Below are 16,328 nucleotides of genomic sequence, written 5' to 3' on the forward strand. Positions count from 1 at the left end.
TGATGCAGAAGTCTTATTTTTGGTAGTCCAGTGGTCTATTCCGCCTTTAATACCTCCTAAAATAATTCAGCCTCTGATGTCCCTCAGTTCTGAAAGAATTCTGGATATAAGTGTGACTGATTATGTAGTTGATATATCAGACAAACACAGCATTAATTTGTGATGAGTACTAGAATATGGTTGTCTTTGCAAACAATCCAACTGAAATTGGGTTTCCACCCACTCCAAAGAACAGTATCATACTGACCTTTAATCAGCTTTGTGGGCCCAAGAGTGAGTATAAAAGGGCAACACTCATTTGCCTACAAGGATATTCTTCACTCAGTTTGGACTCATGCTGCAACAGATGGAAATATAAAGTACAAAAGCCAGGGAGAGCTCTGTCATTAGTTTTACTTTGAGAAACAAGCTTGTCAAAGAGGGATAGAGGGAGAGAGAGGGAGGAAGAAAGAGAAGCAAAGAAGAGAGGCAAGAGAGAGGAAGCTCCTCAGTTTTGTCATTCATTGGGATGGAAATGTTCTTTTAAAATACACTTCTGACTTAAGAAGGCTTGTCTTTCACATTCATTGCACAGGTGTCAAATCAAATTTTATATTGCGATGTCTTGTGCGCTGGAGCATAGCTCATGTGACATTTTGTAACATAATGCAACATAAGGCAATAAATCATACTGAAAGTGAATAAAACATCATTTTTGTGTTCTAGGAGGGGAATGAACCAAACGGCACCATGCTAATTTCACTGTGCATTGTTAAAAGAATTATCTTCTTTCTCCCTGTCCCTGCTGAGGGACTATTTAAGAGAATAGTTCTTCAAAGCAAAGTTCTTTGTCACCTGAGTTTTGCATATGTACTGTGCATCTAGGGGATCAGAAACTTTTAGAAGAAAATATATGCTTGAGAGCTCAGAAAAACTCCTCAGAGAAACAAGACAGGCTTTAAAGTATATCGACCACAGAAATAAGCCTACTTTCAGCTAAGTGAAAAATAATTAATCTGCTGTGCAGCTGTGGTTTCTGAAGCAGTACTGTAGGCAAATGGAAGTGCAATGTGGAGTCAGTTTGTTTTTCTTCCTCAGGTACACCACTGGAGAATTGGAGCATAACTTTTGGGAGGAACCTTGTGGTGAATAGATCTGTATTAGGTGGGAATAACTGAGATTAGTCTGCAGGAGGCCAGCAGCACTCCACTCACGTGCCTAACAGCACTCACAATACCACACTCCCTAAGAAGCCTCTGCTGGCTGCACGTGGGACTCTCCCTTTCCTTTGTAAGGGAAGCCTGCCATGTCAAAGGTGGACTGGAGTTTAAGAGACTTTCAGACAAAACTCTTTCACTGGATGTTGGAGAAATCGACCTCAGGAATACTGCAATGGCTCCTAAGCACCCCAGAGAAGCAACAGTTCTTGAAGTGCCACGCACATAAATATTACCCCATCTATGCAAAAAAACCCTCAAGATGTGTTTCTCCTCACTTGCAGGTTCAAATGAATGTCAGCTGGAAAAAAAAATTAAATCAAGACTTTTCCATTACTGTAATTCAGAATTCAGGTAAGGACTATTGTGCTAAGGACATTTTATCATCATTATAAGTGTAAGTGGTCAGTGTGCACTTAAGTGGTAATATGACATACAATCTGACTGGTGAAGTTGTAAAATGAAAAAAAAAAATCCAAAACAGGGTAAAAAAAAAAAAAAAGAGAGATGTTGTAATTCCTATCTGTAGGTATCCTGCTCTCTATTAATATATGTTGTGCCTCTGAGAAAGACTGATGTGATGAAGTGGAATTACTATTTGGAAAGTGATAAAAATTGCATAAAGCAAGTTCTGCATATCTAAGTTTACTAAACCGTTCCTTGGAAGAACATGTTATCATTTAGGAGTGTACGTAATAGTTTTAAAGAAGTGAAATTATTTTTATTATGAATTATTCATCTCCTGTACCCATCATGTAAAGGGGCAGTGACTTCTTTTATCAACAAAATACTTTTTTTGACACTAAGAACAGCATTTAATTGAACCTCTTTTCCTAATTATCGTCAGAAAAGAGTTTACTCTGGTGCTTTGGAAAAATGTTTTAGAAAGATTTATCAGAGCTGCAAAAAAAGCTGTCCATGAACTAATGGAATTATACTATCTTTGAATTCTGTCCACCAGAACTTAGAATGGCCACTAATTCCTTTTTTTGCTCTTTTGGTGTTTGCAAAGGGGTTCACTAAAGCCTGAATTGATATAATTATTGGCTTGGATTGTTAGAGATTTAGGCCAGATGGCTATGGGTTTCTAAAGTCCCAGTTGCTTGTGTTAGCTTTTCTAGTTTGCCTATAGGGCTCAGGGATCAGCAATTTGAAAGGGCTGCAAACTTGTAAAACAGTATTATTCATGGGGGCAGAATGTTCATCAGCGTGACCCAGTACTAAATACATTCATTATGGACATTTCTATTCTGCACAATTTGCCACACGGTGCTGGTTTGTAAAAAAAAAAAAAAAAAAAAGAGACAATGGCTTATAAAATGCTTGTGAATGCTGAAAAAGAAGGAGAGTTCACACTGAGCCTCCTCTGCTTTCTTTTTAGCAAAAACCTTCTTAGTGACTTTGCCTGAGCTCTGCTGAGAGTAAGGAAATTGGGAAAATCAGAGATTTACTCTTTATATTTTTGGATATGATGGTGAGGGTGGGGAATATAAGAGAGGGAAAAGAGCAATAAAAGAGTGATGGTATCGTTACGGGCAACACTGATAAACAAGTAGACAAAGTTAGCAGGGAAACAAAGAAAAACATAGCAAGACTGTGGCTAAAATTATAAAAGCATATGTAAAAAGAGGAAGTAGAAGTCACATAAATAGCTACTTTTGAAATGAGAAGAATGCATCAGCTTCCATGTCCTGGATGCAGCCTGAAGCTCACGTAGGGATCTGTAACATTTCTGGTGTACACAAAATACATGCTCGACTCAGTCATAAGATTATATATTTATGTGCAATTGTGTGGGAGTGTAAATAGTTTTCAGCAACAGCAGAAAGGGGAGGATTTTGTCACTTTCCAAACAATCTGTCGTATGGCTTCTTTTCCTTTAAAACACTTGGCATGTAGAAGGTGTGCTTAGCACCGACGACTGTCGCGGTGGAGCATGAAGTGCTGTTTCAAACAGGATGAAAAGGATCATCTGAAGAAGCACTGGAACAGCAAATAATAATAACAAAAAAGCACAGAGACAATCGCACATAGGAACACACAGAGGAACCGGACTCAGGCAGAGGCAGCTGCGCTGAGGGCAGAGATGCTGCAAGAGGGAGCCGGGGAAGGACCGGAGTGTGCAAAATGTTCCTGACTTGGGAAGAAGGAGGGAGAGGTTTCGCGGAGTGGAGGAGATCTCTCTGGGCAGGAGCACAGACGTTGAGGACATGCAGGATGTAGGTAAATAAGCAGCAAGAAGACGCTCTTGCGGCACCACCACCTCCTTTACTAAGCAAACCCACTTAAAAGCTCCCAGCGAGTTAAACAAGGGGAACCTAAAAGTATGTAAATAAGCAGCGCGGTCCTCATTTCTCATGGCAGAAAGGGGGAGGAATTAAAATCACAAAACCCCGGCTTGAAACCGCCACAAAAATTCGGGGGTGGGGAAGGAGGGACGTTGATTTAAAGTTGCCCATTAGTCATTCGCATGCCCCCACCCCCAAATCTTGGCGGCGAGCAGGGGCTGGCGGAGGAGCCGCCCCTCACCCTCCCCGGTCCCCCGCCCCGGCCGCGGTGCCCCCGCCCCTCCCGCGGGGCCGAGGCTGATTGGCTGGACCCGCTCGGCACAGGCCGGGAAAAAGCTTTGTCTGGGGAGTTGGAGTGAAGTTGCGGAGGATTTTAGGTTGGAGACGGCGAGGAGGCTGTTCAGTCCGGCGGCGAGCGCGGAGAGGGGCGGGAGGACGGGCTGCGCGGCTCCATCCCGCCGGCTCCCGGCCGTCCCTGGATGCTGACGGCGGGAGAGGAGCGCGCTGCCCCGGAGCATCTCAGCCTGGAAGAGGAGCGCGGAGTCAAATGAGAAAGCGGGGATTGCCTACAGATTGTATCTGGACGTCCTGGCACGGTGTGTATAAAAAAGAGCAAAAAGTTTTCTGATCTGTAAGATATTAATACTTGGCTGGCTAGAAAAGAAGGCATTTTCAAGTTGGAAAGGACCAGATGTGCACTGGGTTTACGTACCGAAGGAAGGCGAAATAATTGCTATTTAACTTGCTGGGAGAAATTAATTGCAAAAACTTACAAATGCCCCGAATCGGCGGTAAAATGCACTTTCTGTTCATTTTTGCACTGATGATAATGTCTTTCAATAAGGCTGTGCTGGGCAAGAATTTGAAATACAGGATTTATGAGGAGCAGAGGGTTGGATCAGTAATTGCAAGACTATCGGAGGATGTTGCTGATGTTTTATTAAAAATGCCTAACCCTTCCTCGGTTCGTTTTCGAGCCATGCAGAGGGGGAATTCTCCCTTGCTTGTAGTCCGTGAGGATAATGGAGAAATCAGCATAGGAGCTAAAATTGATCGGGAACAACTGTGCCAGAAAAACTTAAACTGCTCCATAGAGTTTGATGTGATCACTCTGCCCACTGAACATCTGCAGCTTTTCCATGTTGAAGTTGAAGTGCTGGATATTAATGACAACTCTCCCCAGTTTTCCAGAGCTCTTATCCCTATCGAGATATCAGAGAGTGCAGCTGTAGGAACCCGGATCCCTTTGGACAGTGCTTTTGATCCAGATGTGGGAGACAACTCCCTTCACACTTATTCCCTTTCTGCGAATGATTTTTTTAGCATTGAGGTGAGAACCAGGACTGATGGTGCTAAATATGCAGAGCTGATTGTGGTTAGAGAGCTGGACCGTGAGTTGAAGTCGAGTTACGAACTCCAGCTCACTGCCTCTGATAAAGGGGTGCCTCAGAAGTCTGGATCGTCCCTCCTGAAAATCAGCATTTCTGATTCCAATGACAACAGCCCTGTTTTTGAGCAACAGTCATATACGATCCAGCTCTTGGAAAACTCACCCATTGGGACTTTGCTGATAGACCTCAATGCTACCGATCCAGATGAGGGCGCCAATGGGAAAGTTGTGTACTCCTTTAGTAGTCACGTGTCTGCCAAAATTATAGAGACTTTTAAGATAGATCCAGAAAAAGGTCATCTGACCCTGCTGAAGCAAGTGGACTATGAAGTAACCAAATCCTATGAAATTGATGTTCAGGCTCAGGATATGGGGCCAAATTCTATTCCGGCTCACTGCAAAATTATAATTAAAGTTGTGGACGTGAATGACAACAGACCAGAAATTAACTTAAACCTGATGTCCACAGAGAGAGAAGAGATAGCTTACATTTCTGAAGGGTCACCCTTGGACACCTTTGTTGCCCTAGTCAGAGTGCAAGACAAGGACTCTGGTGTGAATGGAGAGATAGTTTGTAAGCTCCATGGGCATGGCCACTTTAAACTTCAAAAGACTTATGAAAATAACTATTTAATCTTGACTAATGCCACTCTGGATAGGGAAAAGAGATCTGAATACAGCTTGACTGTAATAGCGGAGGACAAGGGAACGCCAAGTCTCTCCACAGTGAAACACTTTACTGTCCAAATCAGTGATGAAAATGACAACCCACCCCGCTTCCAGACAAATAGATATGAAGTTGTTATCTTGGAAAATAACTCTCCAGGAGCATACATCACATCAGTCACAGCCACAGACCCAGATCTAGGCGACAACGGGCAGGTGACGTACACTATTTTGGAGAACTCTATTTTGGGGAGTTCCATAACCACCTACGTGACCATCGATCCCTCCAACGGGGCGATCTATGCCCTGCGAACCTTTGATCACGAGGAAGTAAACCAAATTGCCTTTGTGGTTCAAGCTAGGGATGGAGGGAGCCAGCAGCTTGCTAGCAATACCACCGTTGTGCTAACCATCATTGATGAAAATGACAACGCTCCCGTCATCGTGGGGCCAGCGCTACGCAACAGCACAGCAGAAATCTCAATCCCTAAAGATGCTGGAATTGGCTTTCTTGTCACCAGGATAAGGGCTATGGATAGAGACTCTGGTATGAACTCTGAACTCAGCTGCTCCATAGCAGCTGACAAGAAAAACAGCATCTTCGTGATGGATCCCCAAACCTGTGACATCTCTATCAATGTGAGTGTTGAATCAGTTCCAGCAAAACAATGGGAGTTTTTAGTGATAGTCCAGGATAAAGGCAGCCCTCAGCTTAGTACTAAAGCCCTTCTGAAATGTACCGTTTTTGAGCACGTTTATTCATTTTCAAGCACAGAAGCAACTTTGGTAAGCCAACCCTCTCTGGACATCTCCATGATAACAATTATATCCCTAGGATCAATATGTGCCGTGTTGTTGGTCATTATGGTTATCTTTGCTACGAGATGCAACCGAGAGAAAAAGGACACCAGGTCTTACAACTGTCGCGTGGCGGAATCGACCTACCAGCACCACCCAAAACGGCCCTCAAGACAGATCCACAAAGGGGACATTACATTAGTGCCAACGGTTAATGGCACTTTACCCATCAGGTCTCACCACAGAGCTTCTCCATCGTCATCCCCGACCCTGGAGAGGGGACAAATGAGCAGCCGACAGAGCCACCACAGCCACCAATCGCTGAACAGCCTGGTGACCATCTCCTCTAACCACGTGCCCGAAAACTTCTCACTGGAGCTCACCCATGCCACGCCAGCTGTCGAGGTAAGGTCCATCCCTCAGTTTTGCACATCATTCACACATGCACTCACTTGGGAACGTGCAGGGACTGCACGAAACTTGTGAGAGCAAGAGGGAATGAGGTCAATGCCCAGTGTGGGGGTGTGTCATGGATTTCTCTTGGATGCCATAGCTTTTCAGCTTTACTCCAGTATTGACTCATTCCATTACCCTGAGGTACTGGATTAAATGGGGAACAGCATTAAATCTATCATTAATAGCATTATTCCTTGGTTCTTCCCTGTAAGGTCAAAACAGTGAAGTGAAACACAGACAGATCCAGTTTACTGCTCATTCTTTTCTTCCTGGCCTTCCCTCTCCCTCTCTACAGCTCCATCTAAGAGTGCTTGAATATTGATATACAGAAACAATCCAGGATATTCTTTTATTGATGGGGGTGAAGAACTAAAAGACTAAACACTGACACAGTTTAGGTACAGCTGTTGTAATATATGTTCATAGTGTCTCAAACTTTGAGACTGCCCATCTCAGTTTTTACTGCAAATGCTGGGTAATGGCTTAAATAAATGAGATCTGTGTCCCGGAAGCTCTTTACATGTAAAGCAATGACGTTTTGTTTTGAATTAGGATCCTGGAATGGTAAAGGACTGATTCTAATATATTTAACCAAGCCAAAACTCTACCTCTCTTTAATTACTTGTTTTATTTGTTAATGAATTAATTATTATGAGTTCAGAGGTGGATGAACAGCAGTGCATTTCCTCATTGTAGTCTTCAGGTATTTCCTGTGTCAGACACTACACTACAAAATAGTCTGTCGTATTGCATTATGTATGTGCAGGAATTTGATTTAATTAAGTTTTAAAGGGCAAAAAAATAAACCACAAACAAACCTGGGAAGCAAATTAGTGGTTTTACAACTAGAAACTTGAGCTTTCATTACAAAGGATCAGTCTTTTCACTTTTTCTTTAGCAGGTTTCTCAGCTTCTCTCGATGCTTCACCAGGGCCAATATCAGCCAAGGCCAAGTTTTCGAGGAAACAAGTATTCCAGAAGCTACAGGTGAGAATCCAGACTATTCTGTACATGCATCTGAAGATATGGACATATATTTTTAATCAAAAAGTGGACTATAACATATTTGAGATAATGTAATTCACAATTCTCTTTACAGATATGCCCTACAAGATATGGATAAATTCAGCTTGAAAGACAGTGGCCGGGGTGATAGTGAAGCTGGAGACAGTGATTATGATTTGGGGAGAGAGTCTCCAATTGACAGACTTCTTGGGGAAGGATTCAGTGACCTTTTCCTTACAGATGGAAGAATTCCTGCAGGTAAGAGCACAATGGAAGCTGACCGGTTTATTTACAGTGCTGCCTGGCTGTCACTTTGATAAAACTACTCCTGAGAAAGCAAAAATTCTTTAGCTTTCACGTCCTGTGTTTCCTTCCTTTTTACTCTGCTTCATGGTAAATACTGAACTGAAGCCTTGACATACCTACTAAAATGAAACCTCAGACACAGCTGCAAATCTACTCAGAGCAATGCCTCCTCTTTTTTTTCTTTACTCACATCATGAGCTGGCTCCATATTCCCCCTAAAAGTACAATCTTCTCCAAATCCTTAGACTTCTAATGACTGGGTGGATGTTTTCACAAAGCCAGGCAGTTGTGGTTTGTTAAAAATACACTGAACTATAATTTGGGAGATAGGTTTTCCACAGTGGGTTTGATACAAACTTTTACTGTTCAGAAATTGAGTGTTAAAAGTGGACTAGAAATATGGATGGAGAAGAAAGAAAAGTGTATTTTTTTCCCCCACTGAAAAATGAGCTTGAGTGGCAAGGGAAAGTTGTAAGTATGTTCCAGGTTTTAAATATTGCAATCCTAATTTTTGGAAGAGAGAGCCCAAGAGGTACAATTCAGGAGCAGAAGGCAGAAGGAAAAAATGAGACAAGGGTGAGTGGCAGTAGGATAAACGCACATGTACATACTCATGTGTATGAAGTATCACTTTTAAATTTATACCTAGCTATAAGTTGAATAAAAAGTCATGGGAAGTCATGCTTAGTACAGATAGAAGAATTTTGTAGTTACTTTAATAATTATACAGCCTCTGGTTGTACCCTAGATCTTGTTCTTACTTCAGATCATGTTATAATCACAGGGCTGGATAATTTCCGTATAGTTCACTGAACCAAGAGTGTGAACTTAAAAGTTGAGTAAAGTAATTTTATACATGGAGGCCCCTTGCTTTATGGAGTGGTGAAGCACATGTCCCTCCTAAAGTGACCCCCATGCATTACCCAGGGCTGGAGCAGAGGAGGTGGAGTACTGGATCTTCTTCCCTGGTCTACCAGGGAAAACAGCAGTGGGGGGTTGTACCTGACCTTGATGTGCCTTACCCTGAGAAACCTGCTGTTATGCTACACAAGAGTAAACACCAAAAGTTCAATTTGGTTTTCTTATACGTTTTAACTTTAAATTTTCCTTAGCATATTTTGCTCCAGACTAGATCTTGTATCACTCCCCCTACCTCCTCAAACATGCTCAAAACTGAAGGCCTCAAAAAGTTACCATGTTTTCCAAATCTTTAGCCTACATCTGGAGTACTAATATATTTTTATCCTCTTCCTCCCTAACTCCTACTGCTTATTCCTCTGCCAGCTAACATGAGGCATGTCTCATTCTCTCCTATGCTTAGCAAGGACAGAGGGAGAGATCTGCTGGAGCTCTCAGTTGCCAAGGGAACTTCAAGTGCAATGGTGTTTGCACTGGCATCCAGCCCCACTGCTGCCAAGGAAGAGCTGTCCCTTTCCAGTGGGCAGCTGGAGGCTGCCAGCAGACAGGAATAGTTGTCCTCTTAGCTGGCTAAAATGCCCATGACCCATTTTCAGCTCTTACAATTCCCTCTCTAAACAGGAAACCAAAGCGTAGGATTTCCCAAAATGCCCAGCTAACTGCATTCAAAGTAAGGAAAACTCTTTCTGAGTGCAGACAGAACTGTGTTGGGCTGTCAAGATTGGCATTTAATCACACCCAACTGTCCACTTGCTGCTATGCATGGCCTTAATCCATCAGATAAGTGTTCTGAACCTGTTCAAATGAGACCTGAATTGTTCTGCAGTCCAAATAAATAAAAAGGAGGAAAAGAAAACTTCCTGGAGATTTCCTGTTCTCCATTTTGAAAGGTTTCTGCATTGTCAGTCTGGACGCAGGCAAAATCCTGTGGGAAAGTCCTTTCAGTTTGTCCCTTTAAGGTGAAATTGGATAAGAATGGAGCCAGTTCCTCAAAACTTCACAAACTATATGATCAGAAAGTTCAATAACTGTCCTTGAAAGACTTCTTTTTCTCTCTCTCTTTTTAAATCTTAACCAACAAACTTTAAGTTCTGGAAAAAAGAAAGAAAAAAAACTGTTGTGCATCTGGGCGTTTTTTAGTTCATTGCTGATTTAAGGACAGACTGTGTCACCATTCAGTTACTTCAGACAAAACTCACTACTAATGAAATACTAGACCACTGAAAGTATCTAATGAATTCAAAGGAGTCTTAATAGGGTCTTCTTAATTAGAAAAGTAGTTCTCACCTTCTGGGATGACTTGAGAACTGGTCATGGATCACTTAGATATTTTTTGTCCTTTCTAACTAATTTTCTGTAAATCATCATACATGGGAACAAAGTAGGCATTTCAGTCACTCGTATCAAAGCTTCAGCCACTGATATATTCTAGTCTGCTTTGTTTGTTTGAAGCTGCCTGGGTCAGCAGTTATTCTGTAACAGCTTGTGCACTATCCAGACTGCAGCCTGAGCTTGTAATCTTGAAGAAATTCATACTCTCGCTTGCAAGACACAGAGAAAGTTTATACTTGTAGGAATGGAAAGGCCATTAGGAAAGCAAACAATATGATAGGCAGTGTAAAGTGCAGAGATAAATAGCACTGACAGCATGAGAGTAGGACTTTATCAATCACTGGTACGTCCTAAGCTGAAATACTCTGTTCAGTTCTGCTTACACCACTGCAAAAAGATATTTTGATAAACGGAGTGAATCCAGAGCCAGATGGGAAATGTGATGAGGGAGCAAGGGAAACTTACAGGGCATGACTGCAAACATTTCTTATGTACTCAATATGTACAGAGAAAGAACAAGTAACTCTATTCTGTGTGGGGTAATCTAACCATTAAATGAATAGGGCAGAAGTTTCTTATGGTCAAAATATGCATAATGTAAAGAGTCTGTCATTTCTGAAAACTGTCTTTTGAACCATGTGACTCAAAACCAAGTTAGTGGCCCCAGCAGAACCCAGGTCTTCTCCAGCAACTCTGCCAGGCACACAGGCAGGGCCTAGTCTGAGACAAGACTGTGTCCTACAATCAGTTCCCTTTGGAGTGGAAAATTTGGCCTCTCTCCCGGCACATCCCTCTCTGCAGGTCTGTCAAATTGGGCTTTTCCTGTCTCTACTTCCAGGGACCACTGCCAGACCTCTGAGTGTTTGGAGAGGACTCCTGCAGTGCTCCTTCATGGTCTAGTTCAGAGCAGTGTAGCTCTCAGGGATGCAGTCACTTGCCCCATCTTATTTCTTCTACCTGAGAGACATCAATAAACCAAGGAGCTGAGAGAGCAGCTCTGTTGTCTTCTGCTCTTCAGCCCTCATCATGTACCTGGGTGTCCATCTGGTGGGTTAGAGTCCTCCTCGTGCCAGCACCTGAGCCAGCATGGTCCAGTGACTTGAGCTACAGAGCTGCAAGTGCACCTGAGAGTATAAATCCAGTGTAAACACCAGAGTCACACAGAGTAGGAATTAAGCCCTGGATTAAAATTGAACTGATTCAGTTAAAAAGGTAATATGGCAGTGGATCACGCCAAATTCTACATACACCTCATTGCATATAAAAGGAAGTGTTTAATGAGAAGGAGATCCCTCTGCATGTTAATATTCTTTGTTCTTTATTTCCCCTGTTCATTTATTCCCATTCTGATACGCTTCACTATTTGCATGTGGAAGACTTCACTAAAACTCAAGTGAATGCTTGGAGGTAGAAACATCTTCCTTTTATTTTATATTTGTTTTAATGAACCAGCATTGTACAAAGGGATTGAATGGCTTTAAGCCACAAATGCTTGTTTTCCACCTGGGTTTTGCATGTTTATCTTCAATCTTAGTTAAGCGATCGCATTGCTGTCTTACATGTTCTGCATTGGTCGTTCCCATTTTTTGGAGACCATTTGGCAATGCAAGTACGTTTAGATCCAGACCATTTGTATTTGCCACCTTCCTGCACACAGAAAATGAAACCAAACACCAGATTTGAACATCTTTGGAGACATTTAGTCCTGGTGTCAGTCCCTGTGAACGTAGGTGCTATCTGCAGCAGGAGAGGGATGCTCACTCTCCTCATGTCTCTCTTGCAGCGATGCGGCTGTGCACAGAGGAGTGCAGGGTCCTGGGGCACTCTGACCAGTGCTGGATGCCACCACTGCCCTCTCCCTCCTCCGATTACAGAAGTAATATGTTCATCCCTGGCGAGGAGTTCCAGTCGCCCCAGCAGCACCTGCAGCAGCAGCAGCATCAGGGCCTCGAGGATGACACCCAGGCTGCTGACGCCAGTGAGAAGAAGAAGAGCTTTTCAACATTTGGGAAGGACTGCCAGAGTGAGGAGGAGTCAGGGGACACCTGCACCTCCTCCCTCCTCTCTGAAATGAGCAGCGTCTTCCAGCGCCTGCTGCCTCCCTCCCTAGATGCCTACACGGAGTGCGATGAGACGGATCGCTCCAACTCGTTGGAGCGCAGGAAAGGACATTTACCAGCCAAGACTGTAATTTATCCACCGGCAGTGGCAGCCTGGGCAGCCAGCACACACTTCCAAAACCCTGCCAACAACGGGCCCACTCTGGGGACTCACTCGGGCGCGCAGCCTTCCTCCAAGTGGCTGCCAGCCATGGAGGAGATCCCGGAGAATTACGAGGAAGATGATTTTGACAACGTACTCAACCACCTCAGCGATGGCAAACACGAACTCATGGATGCCAGTGAGCTGGTGGCAGAAATTAACAAGCTGCTGCAAGATGTCCAGCAGAACTAATTGTTTCAAAAGCCTATTTTTCCATATCTATGGAAAACTGGAAGGGAAAAAAAAAAAAAAAAGAACAAAACAGAGACTGAGAAGAACTGGCATTGCCAACTAGTTGCATTTATCATAAATGTGTCTGTGTATGTTGAATATTAAAATACTGTATTTTCATATGTACACAATGCAAGTGTGATTATCTTTATCTGTATTTTAAAAATACATTTGTACCTTATATTTATGTGTAATTTAACAAATAAATTTTATTTTTGTACACCCACAGCAGGCATGTTTTCCTAAATGTATATAGATGGTACCACCCTTGTCAAACTTTGAGTGTTCTTGCCACAGAGGCATGTTTAAAAAAAAACAACAAAAAGGGATATTGTTTTCCCTTATTATTTCTTTTAAATGTTTCAAATACAAATTCAAACCACTGAAAAGTTATGCAAACATTAGTTTCAATAAATGATCCAACATCTTGTTGCAACATTTTATAATAAAGACTTGACAACTCCCATGAAACCTAAAATGTCCTTTTTTATTTTGATGTCTTTGGTCTATAAAGTCATTTTCTCATTTAATTAATGGATTATTGCAGGCTGGGGTCTTCCTGTCTTTGGCAGATAAGTGTTTTCCCCAGTGAAAAAATTATGGAATTCAGTGATGGGTCTTCCACTGTGATCTCTGCAAAAAAAATGTCAATTTATTGTGCTGTTGTTTCACTGCAAAGCCAGTTAAAGTCAGTGGTGTATACTTGAAAGACAGCAATAAAATCAGCTTTTCTGACCTCAAGCTGAATTCTCAATTTATGTAAATAAAAAAATTGCAATGCACTGCTTTATCTTTGTAAATGACACAAAAATAAAAGGAATGTTGCATCTTCCAGAAAAGCAGCTATATTTTGCCTCTACAAAGCAGCTATAATTTTATATTAGCTATATTTTTCTCTGTTATAAGTGTGCCTGTCTTGTATTTGCACAGTAGTACAGAAATGCTTGGAGTTCCTAGAAGGGAGCAAACCTGCAGGTACAATGGCTCTCACTGAATCCAGTCCTTCTATAGTGGGGCTTCTCTCTGTCCTGAAAACAGTAATTTATACTGTGGTGCTATTGCCACTGAGGGGGTGATGTAACCAATATTGCTCAGATAAAAGTCAGTGTGGTCCCTTTAATTCTTTTTTCTTGGTTAGCCTGTCATACACAAGGAGACTTTTGTAATAGTAAACAAATAGATTTTTGGATTTTACAGTTGAGAAACATGGGTGGGTTTTGGACTTCCAATACTCACTGCAGGGGAGTGTTAGGTTAATCAGAGATGGCCAGAAAAACTGGTATTTTGGGCTTTCATTCAGAGCTGCAGATGCATATTTTTAAAGGATATACTTTTTACCTGTGAAAAACTGGTGGAATAATCCAAGTCGATCTGGGCATGAAAACTGGTACATACTTTTATTCTGAAGAATTGCCCTTGTCAAGTATCTTATAGAATATTTTTTTTAATGTTAGATACAGAAAAATCCTGTTTAGTATTACCCAAGAATCTTGTTGCAGGCACGAGATTTATTTGTTTTGTCTGTGTGCAAGGAAACTTTAGTCTCATTATTGGTTTCACAGCGCTGTAGATGCAACATATGAGGATGTGAAGACATTTGTTGACACCTGAAAAAGGGAGAGATTCTCAAATTGCTTACACATCAGGAGCTCGTGCATAAAGCTATACTGGTTAGAAATACCAGGACCTCAGATCTGGAGATTTATTACAGCACCTTTGAATGCCAACAAGATTTGAGCCTCAGTGAGTGGTTGTCTGTTATTGAAAGGAAGAAGTTGTAACACCTCATTTATTAAATATTTGAAAACCTCTTCCCTGTTTTTCCCCTTCCTTCCCACTAATAGGCTTTACTGGCCTCACGGGCCTCACGAGCCTCATCTGGGTCCCACCTTCCTGCTCCTCCTCATTCCGAGGGCTCAGGAGCTCGTTTAAGCTCAGCGTGGGGCAGGCAGCTGTTGTGTGAGTGTTGATTCACCCTTGCCTCCCGGGATGTACCTGGGACTGACTTAATAAATGTGTCTCCAACCCATATCCAGCTGCTGCTGACAGGAGTCCTTGGATAGACCCTCATCCTGGTTTGTCACCTTGATGTGCTGAGGGCTACGAATTGACACCTTTGTCACCCCACTTGGCTCAACCTCCTGCGCTCAGGTACTGTAGGATTGCACTTTGTGCAGGTACTGCTTGTGTTGGGATTGTTCTCAGCTCCTTGTCTATCTCCTGCATCCCTCTCCAGGGCATATGTGCTCTTGGTGCTTCCTGACAGTATTTCATGCCCCATGTTCATTGCAAGTCAACGCTTCATGGCAGCAAGATCAGGCTGACTCTGAAGCCAGTCATGATGCTGTAGCAGTCCTACCAAGTCCTAAAGTTCACCAAGGCATAGCTTGTTGTTAGCTAGGTTGTTTTTGTCTCATCTCAGCCCTCCCCTTTCAGTTTCTCTCTTTTTCAGTATCCAATTTTGGTCCCATTCTCCAGATTCCCTCACCTCATTCTCCTTTCCTCTTGGCTCTCTGACTTCGCTTCCATTAAAACCTGACCCACGTACTAATCCTGCACAGCCCATAAACATGTTTATAGAGTACATGGTATCCCAATAACACTGCCAGTGAATGAAATTCCCAGTTTCTACCTCTTTAGTTGCATCTACCTAACACACCCTTCAAATCCTCTCTCGCCCTAATATTTTTGATGTGTAATTGTAATTACAATGCATCTGTAAGCTGGATTCCTCAATTCCCCCCCACCCAGTGCCTTTTACTGGGTGACTGTATGCAGTGAAAAGAGCTGGCTTGCACGGCTGCACCTCCCCACTGCTGACTTTGCACAGGAGAGGGAAGCTCAGGAGAGCAACTCCAAAGACAAAACTCGTGCCTGCTTAGGAAGTGGCTGGTGATTTGATTCCAGCCTGGGCATGCACAGTTTGTGAAGTGTAGAGCAGGGCTCATGGTTATGTTAAAAACATACAAGGCAATAGTTTGAAAATAGCTATTAACCTCGTAAATTACTTTAGTTTTCTGTTGACCTGGATAAGGCATTGCTGTCTGCTACAAAATCAGCAGCTGAGCACAAAACTCCCCTTCAAGTGGTGTAGACTCCTACTTCATAAATAAATGTAGAAAGCTGTTCGTCATTTCTAGAGCAGGAAATATTAGACAGTCAGGCTCAGACTGGTTTGCTCTGTCTGCAGACTTGCAGGGCAGCCTGATAAGCTCCATTTTCACAGTCACATCATCCACTAGGGATTATCAACCTGTTTTAAATTTAAAATCCTTAAATCAGTTTATGTCCACTGGCCCATGTCACATGGATAGTCTCAATGATTTAAAGAGCCATTGTTTGCAGAGGAGACTTTCATAGACTGCAAAGGGTTTCTCTGGTAGCACTAGGCATCCAAATATCGTAAGGTTTTCCTAGAGGGGATTTCTGTACCATCATACAGTAATAGTATTTGGTATGTGCATTGCTGCAAGAATCTTA

General features: G+C 42.6%; 1 protein-coding gene across 2 annotated transcripts; it reads left to right on the forward strand.

Annotated features, from left to right (window-relative positions):
• The first annotated feature begins 4,259 nt into the window (after positions 1 to 4,259).
• PCDH18 (protocadherin 18) lies at positions 4,260 to 13,687 on the forward strand. 2 transcript variants are annotated; one of them, XM_008920291.3, is made up of 4 exons: positions 4,260 to 6,743; positions 7,693 to 7,781; positions 7,894 to 8,057; positions 12,139 to 13,687. In XM_008920291.3, exons 1-4 carry the CDS (start codon positions 4,260 to 4,262, stop codon positions 12,807 to 12,809), a joined length of 3,408 nt encoding a protein of 1,135 aa, XP_008918539.3. In that variant the 3' UTR covers positions 12,810 to 13,687. The 2 variants fall into 2 exon arrangements, with proteins under 2 accessions (XP_008918539.3, XP_008918540.3); XM_008920292.3 differs by having other exon boundaries at positions 7,696 to 7,781; positions 12,139 to 12,809.
• Positions 13,688 to 16,328: the final 2,641 nt, after the last annotated feature.

Source organism: Manacus vitellinus, unplaced genomic scaffold (genome assembly GCF_001715985.3).
Source record: "Manacus vitellinus isolate BGI_N305 unplaced genomic scaffold, ASM171598v3 scaffold_0_pilon, whole genome shotgun sequence".
NCBI classification, from domain to species: Eukaryota; Metazoa; Chordata; class Aves; order Passeriformes; family Pipridae; genus Manacus; species Manacus vitellinus.

Excerpts from the sequence above, each read along its gene's own strand:
- PCDH18 (XM_008920291.3), top strand. The coding sequence starts at position 4,260 with ATGCCCCGAATCGGCGGTAAAATGCACTTTCTGTTCATTTTTGCACTG. Across the intron at positions 6,744-7,692 it reads ATGCCACGCCAGCTGTCGAG|CAGGTTTCTCAGCTTCTCTC; the intron begins GTAAGGTCCATC and ends CTTTTTCTTTAG. Across the intron at positions 8,058-12,138 it reads AGATGGAAGAATTCCTGCAG|CGATGCGGCTGTGCACAGAG; the intron begins GTAAGAGCACAA and ends TCTCTCTTGCAG.